A 19,917-nucleotide genomic window follows, 5' to 3' on the forward strand; every position below is an offset into this window, starting at 1 on the left:
AATGCAGCCTTGGGAAGGAAGGTGACCTGTTTCCTTGGGGTCACTGCCTGGACCTGCTGCTTCTGGCTTAGGGTAGGTTTCTCAAGGCCTGGGCTACCCCTAAGCTGTTTCTCCCCCCAGTGGCACTCTGTAATGAGGATGAGTTAGTGAAAGAGTCACAGCAATTAGCTTAGGCTACAAAGAACTTAATTCTAGTTGTAGCCTAAATGGCAGCTAGAATTGGCTACATATGGGACCTAAACTGGCAGAATTGCATTTAGGGAACCCAATTCTGGCAGAATGGTATACTGAGCTCATGTAGCCTGGCCTACTTCTGACCACCCACCCCAAAAAGTCCTAAGGTATATTGGTTAAAATAAACCAATATTGGTTAAATGTCTTCAAGTACATATGAGGTTTAAAGCAGGACAGGAAAATTCCTAGGTGCCAGAAGACATTGATGCCACTGGCCTTAGAGTGTTTCAGACCCAGCTATAGGCCCTAGACTCTAGGGGCTATGCTGGTTATACTCACACAAGAATTGCTTGTGAAATGGAGGCAAGAAGATTTTCCCAAGTCTCTCTGGGGCTTTAAGTCTGTGTGTTGGGGCACAGACCATGGAGATGGAAACCCAGGATTACACTGTTTGAATAGCTCTGGGTTCCATAGTTATACTACTACCTGCATGGTATAAGTTCAGCTGTTTTGTTAGACACTGGTTTGAGAGCATTGAAAGCCCTTAGGCCATAGTGGAGGCAAACACTAGATCCCTGTGGAGAGGCTTAACAACCTGGGACATGGTACTCCCTCACAAAGAACAAGCCGCACTCAGGAGACGCTGGTAACAAGAAGTACAGAATATGGCCAGATGCAGTGGCTCATGCCTATAATCCCAGCGATTTGGGAGGCCAACATAGGAGGATTACTTGAGCCCAGGAGTTTGAAACCAGCCTATGCAACATAGCAAAACTCCGTCTCTACAAAAAAATACAAAAAATTCACTGGGTAGGGGTGATGCACACCTGTAGTACCAGCTACTTGGGAAGCTGAGGTGGGAGAATCATTGAGCCTGGGAGGCTGAGGCTGCAGTGAGCCAAGTTGGTGCCACTGCACTCCAGCCTGGACAACAGAGTGAGACCCTGTTTCAAAAACAAGGAACAGAATCTAAGCCCCAGAAAAGCAGAGGTTAACAGTGAACCTCTGAGATTGCTTTTCAGCAGAGCCCATCAGGCCAAATAGAGTTTTCTTCTGCAGATTAATGAACGTTTCTTCTCAAGAGGAACAAGGCATATAACCCATTCTGGCTTGCTAAGCAGTTTCAGTTGTAAGCACTGGCCCCAATTAAGGTGATGATCCTACTTATAGCTTGTCCCCAAGATCTTCTTGAGAATATTTTAGTTCCTTAATTGGAAACTTTTTATTGGAGAGATAGCTGGTCCCCTTAACGCTTCTTTAACAGTGCTCCCATTGCAGTGGGTCACTCTGAAGTAACCCACCAGGCTGTTTGTTATTTCAGTTTCTCACCAAATCATGGGAAATATGTTTGCCTGAATTGTACAGCAAACCCTCCTTCCCCCCGCCAGGGGAGAGGGAAGCTGAAATTATTTGGAGGGCTCTGGGATTCTTTCAGCATAAAATCAAAGAAACCCAGGTAAATAAGACATGGTTAGTAAACATTTGTTCTAGATGAATATAATTCAGCCTTCTCAATCCAAAGTGAACAAATGGATCAAGAGTCACCTGGAATAGCCACTATGTACTCTCCATGCAGTGGCGTGCACTATTGGCAAACATGAGTTGAGAATGCTAAACTTAATGCATGATTCCTTAATTTATTAATAAGACAATGAAATCTCTTGTGTTTAATTTTTTTTCTTCTGAAGTACACAAAAAGCTGTTGCTAGTAGTATCCAAATAGTGCCTTGCTGACCTAAAAGTATGCCATGCTTCTTAAGAAAAAACTCTTCAGTATTTATTCTTAATTTGGCCTTCTATAAAGTTTAATTTCAAAATATTCTGACCAAGCGAGAAGTAGATATGGATATTGACATTAAAGCATCAGAAGAGGAGAGAATGAAAGGAAATAGGTTCAACTGGTGCCGGACTTACGGGAGATCTTCCCAAACATTATAATTTTGGCATATATTGAGTGCCTACTGTATGTAAGGCAGCAGGATAGGTGCTGGGTTTTTGGGTACTAGTACAAAATAGACAAGATCTCTTCTCGTGAAATGCTCAAAACAATCCTCAAAATAATCTCAAGAGGTATAAAGAATTTCCTCCGGTTTTAAGGATAAAGGAACAGAGACTGAGAGCGAGCCAGTAAATTGCCAAAAATCACATTCCGAGAGGTGGAGTTGATATTCAGACTGACTTGGCCCCTATCTGTCTTTGCCCACTCTTCTCCCTGGCTTTCTGTGGGCAGTGAAGCCCTAACAGTACAACCCAGGGGGGCTAAAAGGCAGGTGGAGAGTTTTCTCCCCCAGAGGTTTAGGTTTACAGGAACAAAGAATCCGCTGAGCGACATAGAAGGTGTGCAGTAGAAGAGGCAAACTAGCCAACCAGACCCAACACCTACAAAATTTCCAAATTATTAGCATGAGTTTCCAACATTAAAACAGCAAATGATTTTATGCAGTCTCTCAACTCTGTTTCTTGAGTATCAGAAGCTCTTGGCACATGGGGCTGTTCCTGCTTTGCTGGGGCTAGAGCTAAGTGGCAGACTCCCCAGATGCCCCATTCCTCACTGTCTTCCCAGACCTGACCTTTCACTCATCTCATTCTTTCTTGACCCCTGCAGTCATCTGAATTTGTGACCCCTGGTTTAAATAGTCACTTAGGCAAGGGAAGTGGGCCAGGCCAAGTAACCTCTCGGGGGCACTCTGTGTTGTGCCTTTAAATTGAGATAGTCCTAAATCACTGGAGACTGTGATTTACATTTTACAGTGATAGCCCTGAATCTAAATATTAGATATCCTGACTTATGATTTGACCAAGTGCAAGAAACCCCTAGCCTGTGTGCCAGAAGCGGGTATATGAAAGTGATGGACACTCTACCACTTGTCACGCTTGGCCCTTTCCTGGCCTCTGTTTCTCCCCATCTGGCTCTCAGACCATTTGTGTGTGTGTGTTACCAGCAATGTGTCTCTCTTTTGTAATTTATAATCCTCTTGTTTCCTCCTCTTTATCACCATTTCCTATTGAACTACAACTCAAATATTAGTTAAAATTTCAGAACATTCATTTTCAAATTACCTAACCTATCCTCGGGGAGGAAGGCTATTGATGATGCTTGATGGGAAGATGCTTTTGTCATTCTGGCTTAGAATGTCTGTTTTCCATGGTATGCTGTGAAGGCAGCACACGGGAGCAACGCAGAATGGCAAACGTCTAGTCTCTTGGGGGCAGAACCATGTTATAGTGTGTTTGCTGCCTCCATGTGGGGGTGGCAAGGACACTGAAGTCATGGAGAACCACAGCCACACATCTGCTGTAACTTTGAGGATGGAGAGGGACCTGCAGGAATCTCCTTGGCAAGCTCCACCCTGTTCCTCTTGCCTCTTCTTTAGGTAGCAGGGAATGAACCAGCCAGTTGGAAAGAAGGTGTGCGTGCACTGGGGGAAGGGGGCAGGAGTCTAGCTTCTTTGCCTTTGGATCCTTTAATCCCGGCACCATGCCCCCTATTGTAGAAGGGAGGGATTAGCCTTTGTGTAATAAAAATGGCCTTATATTTTTTCAGTTGAAAATCTCCAGTTGAAGATTGTCCAGACTTAACTTCAAAGCCATGTGAATTACTCCACCCCTTAAAATAGAGTAGAGGAGATGAGGGATATTGCTGTCACCTGTCCATCTGATTTCCCAAGTTTCTATGTCCTAGATGCAAGAGCATTATTTTTCTAGACTTCAGAGCCTGTTCACCTTGATTACTTCATTATTCCTTCTCCAAAAGCTCTTGGGCCTGGCATAGGCCCTCATGCTCCAGCCCTCTGCCTAAGCTGCTGGGCATGGTGGTGGGAAGGGTAGGAAGAGTCCATCCCACAGACTGACCTCATGGTGCACGATGTCTAAAAGCTAGTGAGACCTTTGACCCTGTGAAGAGTGACCTGCTCGTTCTTGTTGGCCTGTCTGTCTCCCACAGGAGTGCCTGAGCTCCCCTGCTTTGAGAGAGATTACAGAAGGCTTCTAGAATGGACATCATAGAAGGGGTTGGGAGTTGGAGTGGGGAGAAAAACCCAACTCACCATATTCTATTCAATATTGGCAGTATTAGTTGCATTTTCAAGGGCCAGGAGAACACACACACGTGCGCGCGTGCGCACACACACACACACACACACAGCCCTTGACACTTTCAAGCTTCTCTTTAAAGAGCATAGGGTTAAAGGTGACTTATGTTATTCTCAGCATACCTCTATACCACATTAACAGTGATCCAGGTAAAATAGGCTTCTCTCCATGGTAGATGGAGGTTGGGATGGTAAATAAATAGTGGTGAATCAGGTAGGCCTGGTGTTTCTCCAACTCCCATTTGCTGACACCTGAGACATGAGAGTATAACCCCAGAGAAGCCATAGGATGTGCAATTGTCACCAGGAGCCCGAATCTCTGGGTCCCTTCCATAGTGAGGACCTGGCTAGTGTGGGGCTCTTGGCCATGTTACCAAACCTAGAGTGTTTTTGTTTGCTTACCTGCCCTTTGTTTTTCTCCATTCTTTGTATCTTTCATCTTTTCTTGTTATTTCTCTCTTCTTCTTAGACTTACTTTGTCTCTGCCCTCCCCCCCCCTTTTTTTTTGTGAAACGGAGTCTCACTCTGTCACCCAGGCTGCAGTGCACTGGTGCAGTCTTGGCCCACTGTAGCCTCCGCCTCCTGGTTCAAGCTGTTCTCCTGCCTCAGCCTCCCAAGTAGCTGGGATTACAGGCCTGCACCACCACACCCAGCTAATTTTTGTATTTTTAGTAGAGATGAGGTTTTTCCATGTTGGCCATGCTGGTCTTATACTCCCGACCTCAAGTGATCCACCCATCTCAGCCTCCCAAAGTGCTGGGATTCTGTAATTCCGGCCCACTTTGCTTCTTACCCACGCTTCTACCCACCTGGAAAGACAAATTATATTTTATTAACCTTTTAGAAGTTTTAGAAGTCTAAGATTGACCATTGAACCAACTGTTAAGATCAGCTGAGTGGAAGTCACACAGGGGCTTATGGGATTAACTTTCTCAAGGCACCCTTTAAAGACATCTGTAGTTTCCTTTTGTTCAGTGCTAGAGGAATCCAGCTTTTAAAAAAATGAAAAGAAACACTGAATAATAAACTAAAAAAGAAAACATTCTTGATTCCACCACAGTAACTCAGGTATCTTTTTCCCTAATGCTTTATATTTAAGATGCAGTCTCCTTTTTTAAGCTGTAGATTTCGCTAAGCTTCTTCATAAACTGAATTGGCTGCAAAACAACAAGGTTCTCTCGATTTCAAAGGAGATGGAAAGTACTTGATAGAACAAGGCCAGTCTTTTTGGTTGCTGTCCAGAAGTGAACTGACCCAGTTTCTAAAATTGTCGTCTGTTCTCTGAGGCGTTTTCTGTTAAATGGTGGTCTTGGTCTGTGCGTGTGTGTGTATGTGTGTTGTTTTGGGGTGTGTGTTGTGTTTATTTTTTATTTGTGGTCTTTCACATGCTTTAATTCCATAGTGTCTTGAAATGAAGTCACTTCTAGTCCAGGGTCTATTGCTTATTTCAGCAAGAACCAAGAAAAATTCTTTTACCTCTCTGTGTCTGGTTTCCAAATTAGGAAAACTACCACCCAGATTGGTATTAGTATATTAAATGAGAGTATTAATATATAAAAGTGCATTGTACAGTTTGGGGTACTATACAGTTGTATGATATTCTTAATATTTTTAAAAAGATTTACAATCCTGGCATTTAGAGATTTTCCTTTTTAAAAGAACTCCAAAGACAACTGCAACAATTACTAACATTGTTTTTAAGACCCCACACTTAAAAGTCTGTATCATCCTAGGCCCTGTGAGTGATAGCAAAGAAAAAACTCTTGTAACATTTGTTTTAAAACGTTCTATGTGACTAATGTTTCCCTCAAAGGGTTTTTAGCCTGGTTCGGTTGTAAAACAACATACATGAAAATGACATAAGAACAGTTGGGGCAGGGGCAGGAAGGGATCTGTAATCAGTTTAGTGCAAGTTATTTATCCAAGTTCTGAGAGTACGGGGATTGTGGCCTGATTGGAGCTGGGTGGGGTTCCTCAGGGAAATGATGTTCAAGAATCTTTGTCTGTTTGTTATTATCTTCTTGTACCCACATTTCCTGTGTTGATACCAATGTGTACATAGAAATTGAATTGTGACATGAGGCATCTCTGCTAGGCATTTGGGCAAGCTTTCCAGTTAAGTTCTGGGCTGTAGTTTTTAAATGGATTGATACATACATTGAAAAGGAAACAGCATGTATGAAGTTCTACTTTAAAACTAAGAAATTTATTAGCACCTGCTTCCAGAAATCGAAAGAGTAGAAGTTATATGCATTATTTTTTTTCAGTCACTTTAAGATCAATTAGAATTAGATATTGAATTTTCTTGACTTTGAAGCCGTGATTACCTGGACATCATGTACATGTGGAGATGTCTGGATGTATTCATGCTACAAAGTTGGAATTTTAGGAGCTCTTCATGTTGTACATTATTGTTAAAATATGCTATTGCTATGACTGTGGTATTTTCTTTTTTTATTATTATACTTTTAAGTTCTGGGGTACATGTGTACAATGTGCAGGTTTATTACATAGGTATACATGTACCATGTTGGTTTGTTGCACCCATCAACTCATCATTTACGTTAGGTATTTCTCCTAATGCTATCCCTCCCCTAGCCCCCCACCCCCTGACAGGCCCCAGTGTGTGATGTTCCCCTCCCTGTGTCCATGTGTTCTCATTGTTCAACTCCCACTTATGAGTGAGAACATGCAGTGTTTGGTTTTCTCTTTTAGTGTTACTTTGCTGAAAATGATAGTTTCCATTTCCCTCCATGTCCCTGCAAAGGACATGAACTCATCCTTTTTTATGGCTGCATACCTTTCCATGGTATATATGTGCCACATTTTCTTTATTCAGTCTATCATAGATGGGCATTTGGGTTGGTTTTAAGACTTTGCTATTGTGAACAGTGCTGCAATAAACATATATTTGCATGTGTCTTTATAGTAGAATGATTTATAATCCTTTGGGTATATACCCAGTAATGGGATTGCTGGGTCAAATGGTATTTCTAGTTCTAGATCCTTGAGGAATCACCACACTGTCTTCCACAATGGTCGAACTAATTTACACTCCCACCAAGAGTGTAAAAGTGTTCCTATTTCTCCACATCCTCTCCAGCACCTGTTGTTTCCTGACTTTTTAATGATTGCCATTGTAACTGGTGTGAGATGGTATCTCATTGTGGTTTTGATTTGCATTTCTCTAATGACCAATGATGATGAGCATTTTTTCATAAGTTTGTTGGCTGCATAAATGTCTTCTTTTGAGAAGTGTCTGTTTATATCCTTTGCCCAGTTTTTGATGTTTGTTTTTTTTTTTCTTGTAAATTTGTTTAAGCTCTTTGTAGATTCTGGATGTTAGCCTTTTGTCCGATGGATAGATTGCAAAAATTTTCTCCCATTCTGTAGGTTGCCTGTTCACTCTGCCAATAGTTTCTTTTGCTGTGCAGAAGCTCTTTAGTTTAATTAGATCCCGTTTGTCAATTTTGGCTTTTGTTGCCATTGCTTTTGGTGTTTTAGTAATGAAGTATTTGCCCATGCCTATGTCCTGAATGGTATTGCCTAGGTTTTCTTCTAGGGTTTTTATGGTTTTAGGTCTTACCTTTAAGTTTTTAATCCAAATGTGGTATTTTCTTTGGAATCTGTGTTTCAAATAGCCAAGGAGTGATTTGCAATTTCCTCTCCCTATCGTCTGATTTATAAAAGGAATGTAGTAATATTATGTTCATAGAATAGTAATGTGCATGGAGTAGGAGTTTATCTTTGAAAATGTAAATTGCAAAATCATTTTCTTAGCAGTGAAAGATGTTAATATGGGGAATACAGCTTTGGAATTCTCCATGTCCCGAACTTAGTTAGCAGACATGTCATTCTCCAGTGTAGACAAAGGCTGATTACTAATAACTAAAGATGGTTATGGTGGGCTTGTGGGGTTATGAGTACCTTTTTATTTTTCTATTGAACATTTTCTATGTTCTTAATATATTATAATTAAAAATAGTGTATTTTTCATTTTTAAAAGCACTGCAGTTCCAGTTAAACCTCCAATTCCATGTATTATGGGAAGGTACAGATATATAAATCCATCCTAGATGCAACTTAAAAAAATAACACACAAATTGAGTATCAGGAACCTTACGATGTTTTGCTCTCCTCTCAGTTCCACCTGTAAACACCTTTCAGAGGAAAAGGCTACAAATCCATTTAAGCAATTGAAGTCATTTTTAAAATATTTTCCCCTAATATTTGACAAATTAACCTTGAAACTGGCCAGGTATGGTGGCTCACACCTGTAATCCCAGCACTTTGGAAGGCTAAGGCAGGAGGATCACTTGAGCTTAGGAGTTTGAGACCAGCTTGGACAACATAACAAAACCCTGTCTCTATAAAAAATACAAAAATTAGCCAGACGTCGTGGTGCATGTCTGCAGCCCCAGCTGCTTGGGAGGCTGAGGTGGGAGGATTGCTGTAGCCCGGAAGGTTGAGGCTGCAGTCAGCCGTGATCATGCCACTGCACTCCAACCTGGGCAACAGAATGAGACACTATGTCAAAAAAAAAAAAAAGACAAAGAAGAACCCTTTTACTCTGAAATGTAATTCATATGAATCAAAAACTTCATGTGAAGAATAAATAGCATGAATAAAAACATGGTGGACTATTTTTCTGTTTGGGGGGATTTGAACTGTTTAGTTCATTTGGCCCATGGAAAGCTGACCTCTTGAATTCCCTTATGGTACACTGCCTTCCTAGGAAATATGTGGAAGTTCTAGCTGTTGAGTCCTGGCAGCCCCCATTTGCACTAGCTGCTTTTCAAGTGCTCAGTAATAGCCACATCTGACTAGTGGCTATCATGTTGGACAGTGCAGACTTGGATCATTGCCATCATGGCAGCAAGGCACTGGACATGGCAGTGCTCTGTGCCTTCCTGGGCACCAGCTGATGGATGTCTTCTTTGTTTATATTCACAGTGCAGCTGTCTGCTTCAGAAAGTGAGGGCTCCAGGAATGAGGAGAATCTTCAAGAGCTGCCTCGCATTGTGACATGTCTGTTCCCTTGCTCCCATCCCTGCAGCATGAACAAGGTAAGAGGTACTTTGAGGAATCAGCACTTGTATTTCCTTTACGGTACCATGATTTTCTGGAATGCATATGTCTTTCCATGATGTGAAGAGGTTGCTTCTCCTGCCAGAAGCGTTTCAGAGTTGGAGAGTTGTGTGATCCCCTACAAGCAGGGTCACAGGTGCTAGTGGCTACTCTGACTGCGTAGTCCTCTGGAGGTGTCATTTATACTTGCCAGGGGCCTCTGAGTGGCTGAAATACTGGGTTTTAGCATAACTGCCTTGGCATGAATATTGGAATATTGAGACTCTGAGGCTAGATTTCCTGGGACTAAATATCACTTTTTCCAGATGCTAGTGTCAGTGACCCTAGGCAAGTGGCCTGACTTCTTGGTTCCTCAATTTCCCCATCTGTAAAATGCTGATAATAATGATACCTACCTGATAGGATTATTGTAAGGATGAAATGAGTTACTACATGTACCAGTGCTTAATATAGTGCCTGTCCACATTACAAGCACTTGATACATATTTACTGCTGTTGTTTTTATGTTGGGGACACTATTATCCCTTAGACATAGTTGCAAGGGAGTGTAAGGTGCATCTTTTCCATTTTTATTTATTCCCTGATTAAATTGGTGAGTGGCGAATTATTACCAGAAGGGCACTATGGGAATAAACAAAGAATACAACTTGAGACATGCCTTCAGCATGTGCAGACTATCTTGGGGCAGAATAGTGAGTGTGTTGTAACAAGGTATGTAGCAGAAGCTCTGGAGGCACAGAAAAAGGAACATCCAACTCTGGGGAATCTGGGAAGGACAATGTAGAGGAGGCGACATTTGAGTAGGATCCTGGATGGGAAATGGTAATTTCCTGGACAGGGAAGGTAGGGCAAGGCATTCCAGGTAAAGGAATGTGTTTAAGCACAAAAGCATATGAGAAAGCCTGGTGTGCTCAGAGACCAGCAAAGAGTTTGTTTGGTATGACTGGAGCAGGGTTTCTCAGCCTTGACACTTGATATTTGGACCAGGTAATTCTTTGAAGTGAGAGACCGTCTTCTGCATTTTAGGATTTTTTGTAGCATCCCCTTCCCTTCACTCTAATTGTGACAACCAAAAATGTCCTCAGATTATTGCCCAATGTCCCATACAGGGACAGAATTACCCCTTGGTTGAAAACTACTACGCCAGTGGAAGGTGGTCAGATATAAGCCCAGAGAAGGAGGCAAGGGCCAGATCCTATGAGCCACTAAAGGATTTAAAATGGGGGAGATGTTTCTGGAGGCCTACAAAAACAGGTGTGTTATTGTGGGCCTGTTATATGGATTATGGTAGAGTTGGACAGCACTGTTTAATGGTTTGGTTGTCAAAAGAGCATATGGGATCTCTAGACTTTAGAAATTCCATTTACCTTGTTGAAATTCTTCTACTAAAGGACGCTCTTCCAGTGGTGACTTTTCTCATGGTCATTTACTCAGCCTTCTCATGGGCGGGAAGGGCCCTGGGAAGCTTCAGGGATTGGAGAAAGCTGGAAAAGCCTTCTGGGCACTTACCCTATTTTCCTAGATGCAAGTTTTATGGGAGACACTGGCCGCTGTATCCTATCTGAAGAGACCAGCAAAAAAACAAGCAGTTGTTTCTGAGGAGTTTTCGTTTGGCTGAGCTTAGCCAAAGAGAAAGAAACCAGAGCTGAGTTTTCCCACTTCAACCCCACCCCAGCTTAAACACTTGGCGTTAAGCCGCCTTTGAGAAGTGAGCTGTTGGAATACTGGAAAGTAAGCAGGTGTTCTGCCCCAGGGTCATGACTGGAGGTGGGGAGGAGGGGAGATCCATGGCTGCAAACCTCTTTTGGCTCCTACTATTTGGAGTTTGGTGTATTGAAAAGCTAAGGCAACTTTTTGGAAATCTGTTATCAGCAAATGCAGTTTGCTGTGACAGCTTTGCCCTAAGTTTCTCCAGAGCAACCCAACATCTAATGTCATGGATTCACTCTCCACACACAGCTGGGAACCAGACTCCTCAGAAATGTCAAGTCTCAGTAGGTGTGTCTGTTGCTTGGGATATTATGTTCTGCCTGAGTGGCTCAGTATGTGCTCTATTTTATATTGTTTTAATTGAAAGTAGTGATTAAGCATGATGTGTCACCTTCATAGGTCAGCATTTTTCTTATGGCTTTCTTGGCATAAGACAAAGAATAGGTCACTCTCTGGGGAGGAGACAGCTCTTCTCAGCATAAATAAAACCAGAGAATCTCCTCCTCAATTATGGTGTTAGTTGGAGTGCTAGAATATTGCTGTGGGTGTGACTGACGTTCTAAGTGGATTTGTTCCTAGAAAGTTGGAGACATTGGAATTGTGCACTCTCCTCTTCCTCAGACACACACTGTAATGCTCTCCTTTCTTCCTAAATCCCAGCTCACTGATGGGGCACTTCAGTTAGGGAAGTGTACGGATGGAGGGTGGCCCTGGTGTTCTAGGGTCATTGTTATTCCTGTGAAGTGCCAGGGCGATGCTGATTGCAGTTAGACATTGACAGCTCTCTTTTGAATCCATCGCGGACCATCCCTCCAGAAAACACAGAATCCCCAAACCCCGTGGCACAAAGGGATTAGCGGTTGGCTGCACTAATTTAACAGGACTACCCTGATACCTCATGAGTTACTGTCCACCAGGTAGGGCCTTCATTCCTCACCTTCTTGAACTCCAGTCTCTGCCAGGGTCTGAGGAAACACTAGAAAAGGGTGCACTTCTGGCCTTCGGATAGCTAGCGTGTTGGTGTATCACTGCTGGCTGAAAACAGAAACAGAGGGCATTCCTGCGCATAAGGCCCGTCATGAATCTGCTGTCATCCCTGAGGCCAGTCTAGAGGAAATATGTCAGTGTACATGCAATATGATAACAGACTCATGGGTTTACACAGAGTAGACAGCCTCATATTTATTCACCTTTTAAATTTGTAAACAGGCATTAATGGTTGTAAATTCTGAGCCTTACGTATTAAGGAAATTGTGGGGCACATATTTTCCCAGGGTATGCATTCTCCCAAACCCTCATGCAGACTTGACCATCTTTCCAATGTTCATACATTCTTCGCAGCTTTTTGCAAGAGCTGACTTTCCAATCTTTATGTTGATCAAAAACTTCATAATTGCAATTTAACTTTTTTTTTTTTTTTTGAGAGAGAGACAGGGTGTTGCTCTGTCACCCAGGCTGTAGTGCTCAACCTCCCGGACTCAAGCAATCCTCCCACCTCAGCCTTCTGAGTAGCTTGGACGACAGGTGTGTGCCAACATACCTGGCTAATTTTTGTATTTTTTGTAGAGATGGGATTTCACCATGTTACCCCAGGCTTGTCTGGAACTCCTGGACTCAAGCAATCTTCCCATCTCAACCTCCCAAAATGCTGGGATTAAGCCACCTGGTGTAAACCACCACACCTGGCCAAAATTTAACTTTTAAATTCTGTCAGCACTATTTCTACTACTTTCTTGGTTATTTTCTTGCTAATATGTATAAATATATATTACATATAGTATATTTGCCAGTTTTGGGTTTATCTGTGTTACTGCTGCATTATCATGCTATAGAGAAAAGATTTCAGTGTATCACTTAAAAGCCATAGCCAAATGGGAAGCCAATTGAACAGGATTCTGTAGAGGCAAATTGTGCAGGATGATGTACATTCAGTGCGTACCGACTACTTCGTACGTTCACAGAAAACACACTAGCAAGAAAAGTGTTGTTCTCCCCTTGTAAGATCTTTCCTTCTTAGTAGCAACCTTAGGATTATGATCCTTTACTCGTCTCCCTTGTGGTCATTGTTTTTATAAGGCATGTCACATGCTGTTCTGTGCTTTAAATTTATGAGGACACTCCATCTGATTGAAAAATAATTGATTTTTCCATTATTGTACAAAATGACCCTCTCCCTTCCCCCATCGTGAAAAAGAATCTTCTTGAGAACTGTTTCTTCCTTGTTATGTTCAGATCAAGCCGGATCTGATTTTTATTGCTTTGGACAAATGCCAAAACATCAAAATGAAGTAGAGTAGTGCCTCTTGTCTCTTTTAGTGGGTGGATGCCACTGTTTTGCTTAATGATCTGCCTAGCAGAATTTTTTTTCTCTGAATATTTTCCAGTATTCAGCACCACATCCTACTGTCCCAGGTCTGAGGCAGTTTCATGTTTACACGCAGATCAATATCTCTACAGTGAACTAAAAAGTAAAACTGAAATTTAGTTTCTACCTTCATCTGGAGTTTTTCTTACATTGCACCTCCTTCATATGAAGCTGTGAAGTCCAGACTTTATTATCCCTGCCTTGCTCACCCCAAACCTGGCATATACATAGCTCTAGTTGGTAAAACATCAGCTCCAACACATATTTGTCAAGTGCATACTATGTGCTATGCACTGTGCTTGCAAGAAATACATTAGTGAATATAACAAAGGTCTTTTCTATCTAAGACAGCTGCCGTTCTGGCAAAGGTAAGAAGAGTCATCATACCCACTGGTTTAATATTTTAACATAAAACTAATGTCAACACTTTTTTCATTTTAAACTTCTTATACTCAAAGAGCAAGTTAACAGAGCTACTGGAGGTAGCATAAGGAATTGGCAAATAATAAACATAAAAGATCTCTCTCCTCTCCTTTCCAGGACACCCTCAATGGTTTGTTTCACCAAATGTCCAATCTATATTTAATAAGCCTTACCAGTCATTTTTCTGAAGGCATTGGCCAGGTCCTCCTTGTGGCAGACTTTGAAGAGCTATTGCAAGGTTTAAACTAGTGACATGGAAGAAAATACAACTAAAAATTAAATGATCTTAGAATAAAGAAGGCCTTATTAATTTCTAGTGTCAGGAACTATCAAGGAAGAGAATGTACTTAGCTTTATAACACTTCAGAACTTCTTTCAATCAAAAGACATTCTGAACTGTTCTAAAAGATAAAAGACAAGCTGGGGCAGTATTTACCCATATATGAGAAAGAGTTATTAAGTGTTCTTACAAATTAATATAGATTTATGAGATAAAGGTAATTACACTAATAGAAAATGGGCAAAGAACAGAAAGGTAAGACCAACAAAGAAAGAAATATGATCAATAAAATGGAAGAAAAATGTTCAATCTTAACAGCAATCAAAGAAATGCAAATTAAAATGATGAGATAGAAATTTTCACCTATACAATTGATGAGGATTTGTAACAGTTACCCAGTGAAGTTGGGAATAGGGAACATCAGGCTCTCTCATACACAGTTAGTGAAAGAACAGCTTTCTTAAGGGGACTTAAATAAGGTATATCAACTCCTAAAAAATTGACACACCTTTTGTCCCAGAATTTGCATTTCTAAAACATTAACTCAAAGAGAACCACCATGGATGTGTGCAGAAGTTTAGCTAAGATGTGCATCACAATATTCTTAAAATAGTAATTTTTGAAGGTAATAACCATAGTACAGCTGTACAATGAAAATGCCGAGGAGGGATTGAGGAATACTGAGTGACATAAAAAGATGTTCTAAATAAATTGCGAAGAAGACAAGTTATATAACAGTATGTGCAGTCTGATCATTATTTCATTTTTTTAAAAAAGGTACAGTATGCACACAGAATAAAGATTGCTTATACATATCAACATATTATGAGCATTATCTTTATTTTGCTTGTATGTTCTAGATTTTCTTAAACAATGTGCATTTCTTTCACACTAAAAATATTTTAAAATAAAATATACTAAGTATCTTTAAAATATGAACTTCACGGCGGGGTGCGGTGGCTCACGCTTGTAATCCTAGCACTTTGGGAGGCTGAGGCGGGCAGATCACGAGGTCAGGAGATCGAGACCACAGTGAAACCCCGTCTCTACTAAAAATACAAAAAATTAGCCGGGTGTGGTGGCGGGCGCCTGTAATCCCAGCTGCTCAAGAGGCTGAGGCAGGAGAATGGCGTGAACCCGGGAGGCAGAGCTTGCAGTGAGCCGAGATCATGCCACTGCACTCCAGCCTGGGTTACAGAGCGAGACTCCGTCTCAAAAAAAAAAAAAAAAAATGAATTTCACTGCATTTTTAAAATATGCATGATAAAAAGACCAGAAGGCTATTACCCAGAATGATGACCATGACTTTCCCAGAGGGTGGAAACATAGGACACATTTCTTTCTTTTTTAAAAAATACTTTTTGGTATTTTCAGCTTTTCTACAATATTTGTGTATTTCATTAACAACTAGAAAAGAAACCAAACATTTAAAAAATAAGTACTATTTTAGCTGTTTTGCATTCGAGGTGCAAATGGATGAAGATTTTTAGTAAGCAGATAGAAAACAGAGTGGTCAAAACAGAGATTTGGACCTAGGGTCATTCTGCTTGGCATATTACCAGGAAGGATCATTTTAATACACTAATGGTTTGGGGGCAGTAGTGAGTAGAAAAATGCTCTAGAAAAAGATGCCATCCTTTGATTCAGTGGCTCAATTTTTTAAAATGAACAGTACATCCTCTTACTCAGTACTGTGCCATTTCTTCATTTACGTGTTCAAAGGCACTGCTTATGTGTACAAGTTTGAACTAGACCAGTGGTTCCCAAACTATGGTTTGGGGACCCTTGAGAGGGACACTCTTATACCCTTTCAGGGTGTCTGCCTGCAAGATAAAAGTTAAGATATGATTTACCTTTTTCACCCTTTCTCTCTTGTCTATACAGTGGTGTTTCAAGAGACTGTGACATGCAATGGCATCACTTCTGGGATGTGTGCCTATGTTTTCATGTTCCAAAACTTTCTTGAGCTTAACCTCTAGTATGGTAAACATTGATAGAAATAACTCACATAAACAAAAGCTCTTTAGGGTCTGCGATCATTTGTGAGCCTGTAAAAGGGCCATGAGATGAGTTTGAGAACCACTGAGTTAGACTGCGCCTATGTCTTATATGTGGCAGGCTTTCCTCTAACAAGAATCTGGACCCTCAGTCCTGGTCAGTGAGTGCCCTTGGACATTGTAGCACTTCTGTTCTCACTTTCTACATTTTTAAGATATAATTTCCCTTAGCTCTTCAAAAAAACTTCATTTTTATAGAGTTTGTGAAGCCAAAAAGAAACATTGCTGGCACCAGGCCACTGTAGCCCCTCTGTTACATGTACATTGAGTCCTGTCGAATGTGAGGTTCGTGGAAATGTTAAAGGCCAAGTTAGACCTCCAGACTCTGTCTCCACCTGCCTTGTACTGGGAAATTCATGATGTTTCAGGAAGAAAATAGCACTGTAACTCCCTTCTGAGAGGTCTGGAAGTACATATTTAAAATACAACTTACCGTGTAATTGAGTAGAGGGTTGCTTTGGCATGAAAGAGAGAGAAGACAAATTTAAAAGAATTAACTGAATATATTTATGCCCGTTTGCCTTTAAAATGTGTGCATGCATATAATGTGTGTTTGTATAAATGTGTATGAAACATACATTCCAGAGGATTGCTCCCTAAGTTAGGTAGACTTCTCTCTGTACACAGTCATCTTGACTATGGAGCTACAGTAATGCTTCTATTTCAGTCCCATCTCTTCTCCTCCTTTCTGCCTAACCAGAAACGTATTTCTGTTGTTCTCTCTTTATTTGCATGGCTCACCAACAAATCTCAGAGCAGTGTGTGGTGAAGCACTGGCTGGTGCCTACTTCTCCAAGAAGCAGTCTATATTAACTTGTTCTCACACTGCTAATCTAATAAGGACATACCTGAGACTGGGTAATTTATGAAGAAAAAGAGGTTTAATGGACTCACAGTTACATGCCTGGGGAGGCCTCACAGTCATGGTGGAAGGTGAGGAGGAGCAAAATCAACGTCACATCTTGCATGGCAGCAGGCAAGAGAGAGCATGGGGAACTCCCCTTAATAAAACCATCAGATCTCATGAGACTTATTCACTGTCACAAGAACAGCATGGGAAAGATCCACCCCTGTGATTCAGTTACCGGTTACCTCCTACCAGGTTGCTCCTATGATATGTGGGAATGATGGGAGCTGCAGTTTGAAATTTGGGTGGGGACACAGCCAAACCATATCACAGTCTTCATGTTCCAGGGCTTATTTTGAAAATCTGAACCTTTTTGTACAGAGAATTTGAACATCAGATGAATGATTGTGCTGGAGCACCTCAAAGTGAGCTCTAGCTCTGAGACTCTGTGCACCCACTACTGTGTCATATGGACATGGCAATGCCTTGTCTTGAGTGAAGGGGTCATGTGGCCTGACATAACATCTCCTGATAATGTCAGAAAAGATGAAGGAGAGTCTGAACAGGTAGGAGGTAAATTAAGGCTTCAGAATAGAAAAGCTGAACTTTGTGTTTGTGTTAAGACTCTATAGGCCCCAGAGAAGAAAGGATATGTTTTGACATGACTGTAATATAATTTCAAGTCTGAGAAGCCTAGCTGTGAATCATGATAACTTCTTTGAAATACGTCTACAGCTACTGACCATCTGTCAGGTTCTAACTGAGGTCGGAGGAAAGTCGGTGGACGAGTGGCAGGCAGTTGAAAGACCAGTCAAGGAATCATGGGGCGTTTCAACATGGCTTTATTCTCTCTCTGGGCACAAGGGAGCTGTCGGCGCAAGCAAGCCATGGGCACAAGAAAGCCATGGGCGCAAGCCTGGGGACGAGCCACGAGTGCAAGCCGTTATGTACAGCGTTAGCAGGGTAATTATACCTTTTACAGACAATAGTGGCTCTGAGTCAAGCATGAGCGCACATGAGTGGTTACTTAATGCACCTCACATGGCATGGTTACATAACACGTGGAGCTGTGTGCCTGCACTCCAAACTCGCTGAGTCATGCTGGACTAGATGTCTGCCTCGGCCTATTCTTGACCACAGCTCATCCATTTTCCTTACACCATCAAACAGGTTTCATTTGTAGGAAAGATTATATTCAGTCCCACTTCATTCTCATTGCTAGTACTTTCACATACATCATGATTGTTGGTTTTGAAATCTTGTTCATCCTCATTTTTTGAGGATTTAAAGAGGAGTGCCTAGTATTTTCTTAATTAAAACAGGCTTCGCTTCTCTGCGCCCCCTGCCCCATACCAATGGACTGCCCTGGGCCATCCTTCATTGGGAGTTTTAATTGCGTGTTGACTGAACAGGTAGGTTGTTGTCCTATATCATCATGTTGGACTAAGCCCACAAGAGCCTTGCAAGCCCAGTAAAGAGGCCCTTTGGATACTCAAAGTGTGCTGCTGCCTTTTTCTTTGTGACTGGTGATGGCTGGTTTCCTACAACAGCGGCCAGAGGATTCTGACCTTTATGAATCAGGCAGACGAATGTTTCTGTCTTCTTTCTCCAAGTCCTCAACTTTGCCCTTTTTCTCTCAATTAGTAGGCCTTAATAGATACAATTAAGAGAATTCTACTTAGTTAATTGGTGACTAGAAACATGATTATTTAGGTACTTAATCTGTGGTTTGTCCATCTTTAGAATATTAACAGTTGATTTTTGCCTGATATTACAAAGGTGTCACCTCAGTGGGATTGCTGTATGTGAAAGGAAATTTATAATGAAAAGATTGCTTCCAATCCAGCTTATTAGTTTAAGTACCTAATACTTTAGATTGGCTTTATTTTCCCTTCATTTGTGTGATACAGAGGCCTTATAACGTATAGCTGCTGGTATTCTTCCCAGCTTCCTATTGTCCTTTGTCTTCGTAAAATAAGCCTAACAGTATTTTCTGTATTTTCAGAGAACATTGTGCTTTTGAATATATGTACATCATTGGCTTTGTTTTTTAAAAATTTCATACTGTGTGATAAAATTAATGTACTAGAAAAAAGGTAGAGATGCCTATTTAAAATAAATACATAAATACATAATTTGCAGAAACTCCTCAGTTACTGTTCAGAAGACACATATTTCTAGTCTAGTAGACATCTAGTAAATGATGTTTACTTTTAAATGCAGAGGTTTGATTTGACTAATCATAGTTTATATGTTCTTCTGATTTATTTGGTTTTCTTTTCTATTTTTTTTAGTGGAATAGTTTTATAATTTCTTACCACTCTCAAACTTTAATAGAGTGGCATTATCTTGAGGCTAGTCTCAGTTAGATATAAATATAAGCAATTAATTAAGATAACCAACCCTAGCCAGAGAGATAAAGTATCATCACATGTCATAGTGATCAAGGAGCACCTGTTAATTAGAACATTAGGAAAACTGCAACCAATCATGAAAAAAAAAGTGTTGGGTGAAATTAACAATATCTACGTTTCTTGTTATTTCTTAAATCCAACTCATAAACAGTTTGCTGTGACAGCTCTAGGCTGGGATTATGGCATTTGGGATGAGGTCTGATTATAGCTAAAATTAGACATGTGTATTGAAGATAAGAAAAGGAATATTAAACAATTGAAATTTTGTGAAAGACTGATGCTGTTTCATTGTAATAATTTCCCCAAAGGCACATTAGTAATGCTAAATACAGACTTTAATAGACTTTAATAATGTGTACTTTAGAGGCCTGATACACAAAGGAATAATGTATAAAACGTTCATTATGAAAAATTGCTACCTTTTTATTTAATAATAAATCTGTTGAAACAAAACCTGAATAATAATTG

General features: G+C 40.9%; 1 protein-coding gene across 10 annotated transcripts in view; it reads left to right on the top strand.

The window, feature by feature from the left end:
- LOC105496587 (BTB domain and CNC homolog 2) overlaps positions 1–19,917 on the top strand; it is a 368,815-nt gene that overhangs the window by 81,969 nt on the left and 266,929 nt on the right. For 8 of the 10 annotated variants that reach the window (XM_071096722.1, XM_071096719.1, XM_071096716.1 and 5 more), the window contains one exon: positions 9,219–9,331. In XM_071096722.1, the coding sequence (XP_070952823.1) occupies positions 9,323–9,331 (9 nt within the window). In that variant the 5' untranslated portion in view covers positions 9,219–9,322. The remainder of the gene's footprint in view (positions 1–9,218; positions 9,332–19,917) is intronic. The other 2 variants (XM_071096720.1, XM_071096717.1) reach the window with 1 other exon arrangement.

The sequence above is a fragment of the Macaca nemestrina genome, chromosome 5 (assembly GCF_043159975.1).
Source record: "Macaca nemestrina isolate mMacNem1 chromosome 5, mMacNem.hap1, whole genome shotgun sequence".
NCBI lineage: Eukaryota > Metazoa > Chordata > Mammalia > Primates > Cercopithecidae > Macaca > Macaca nemestrina.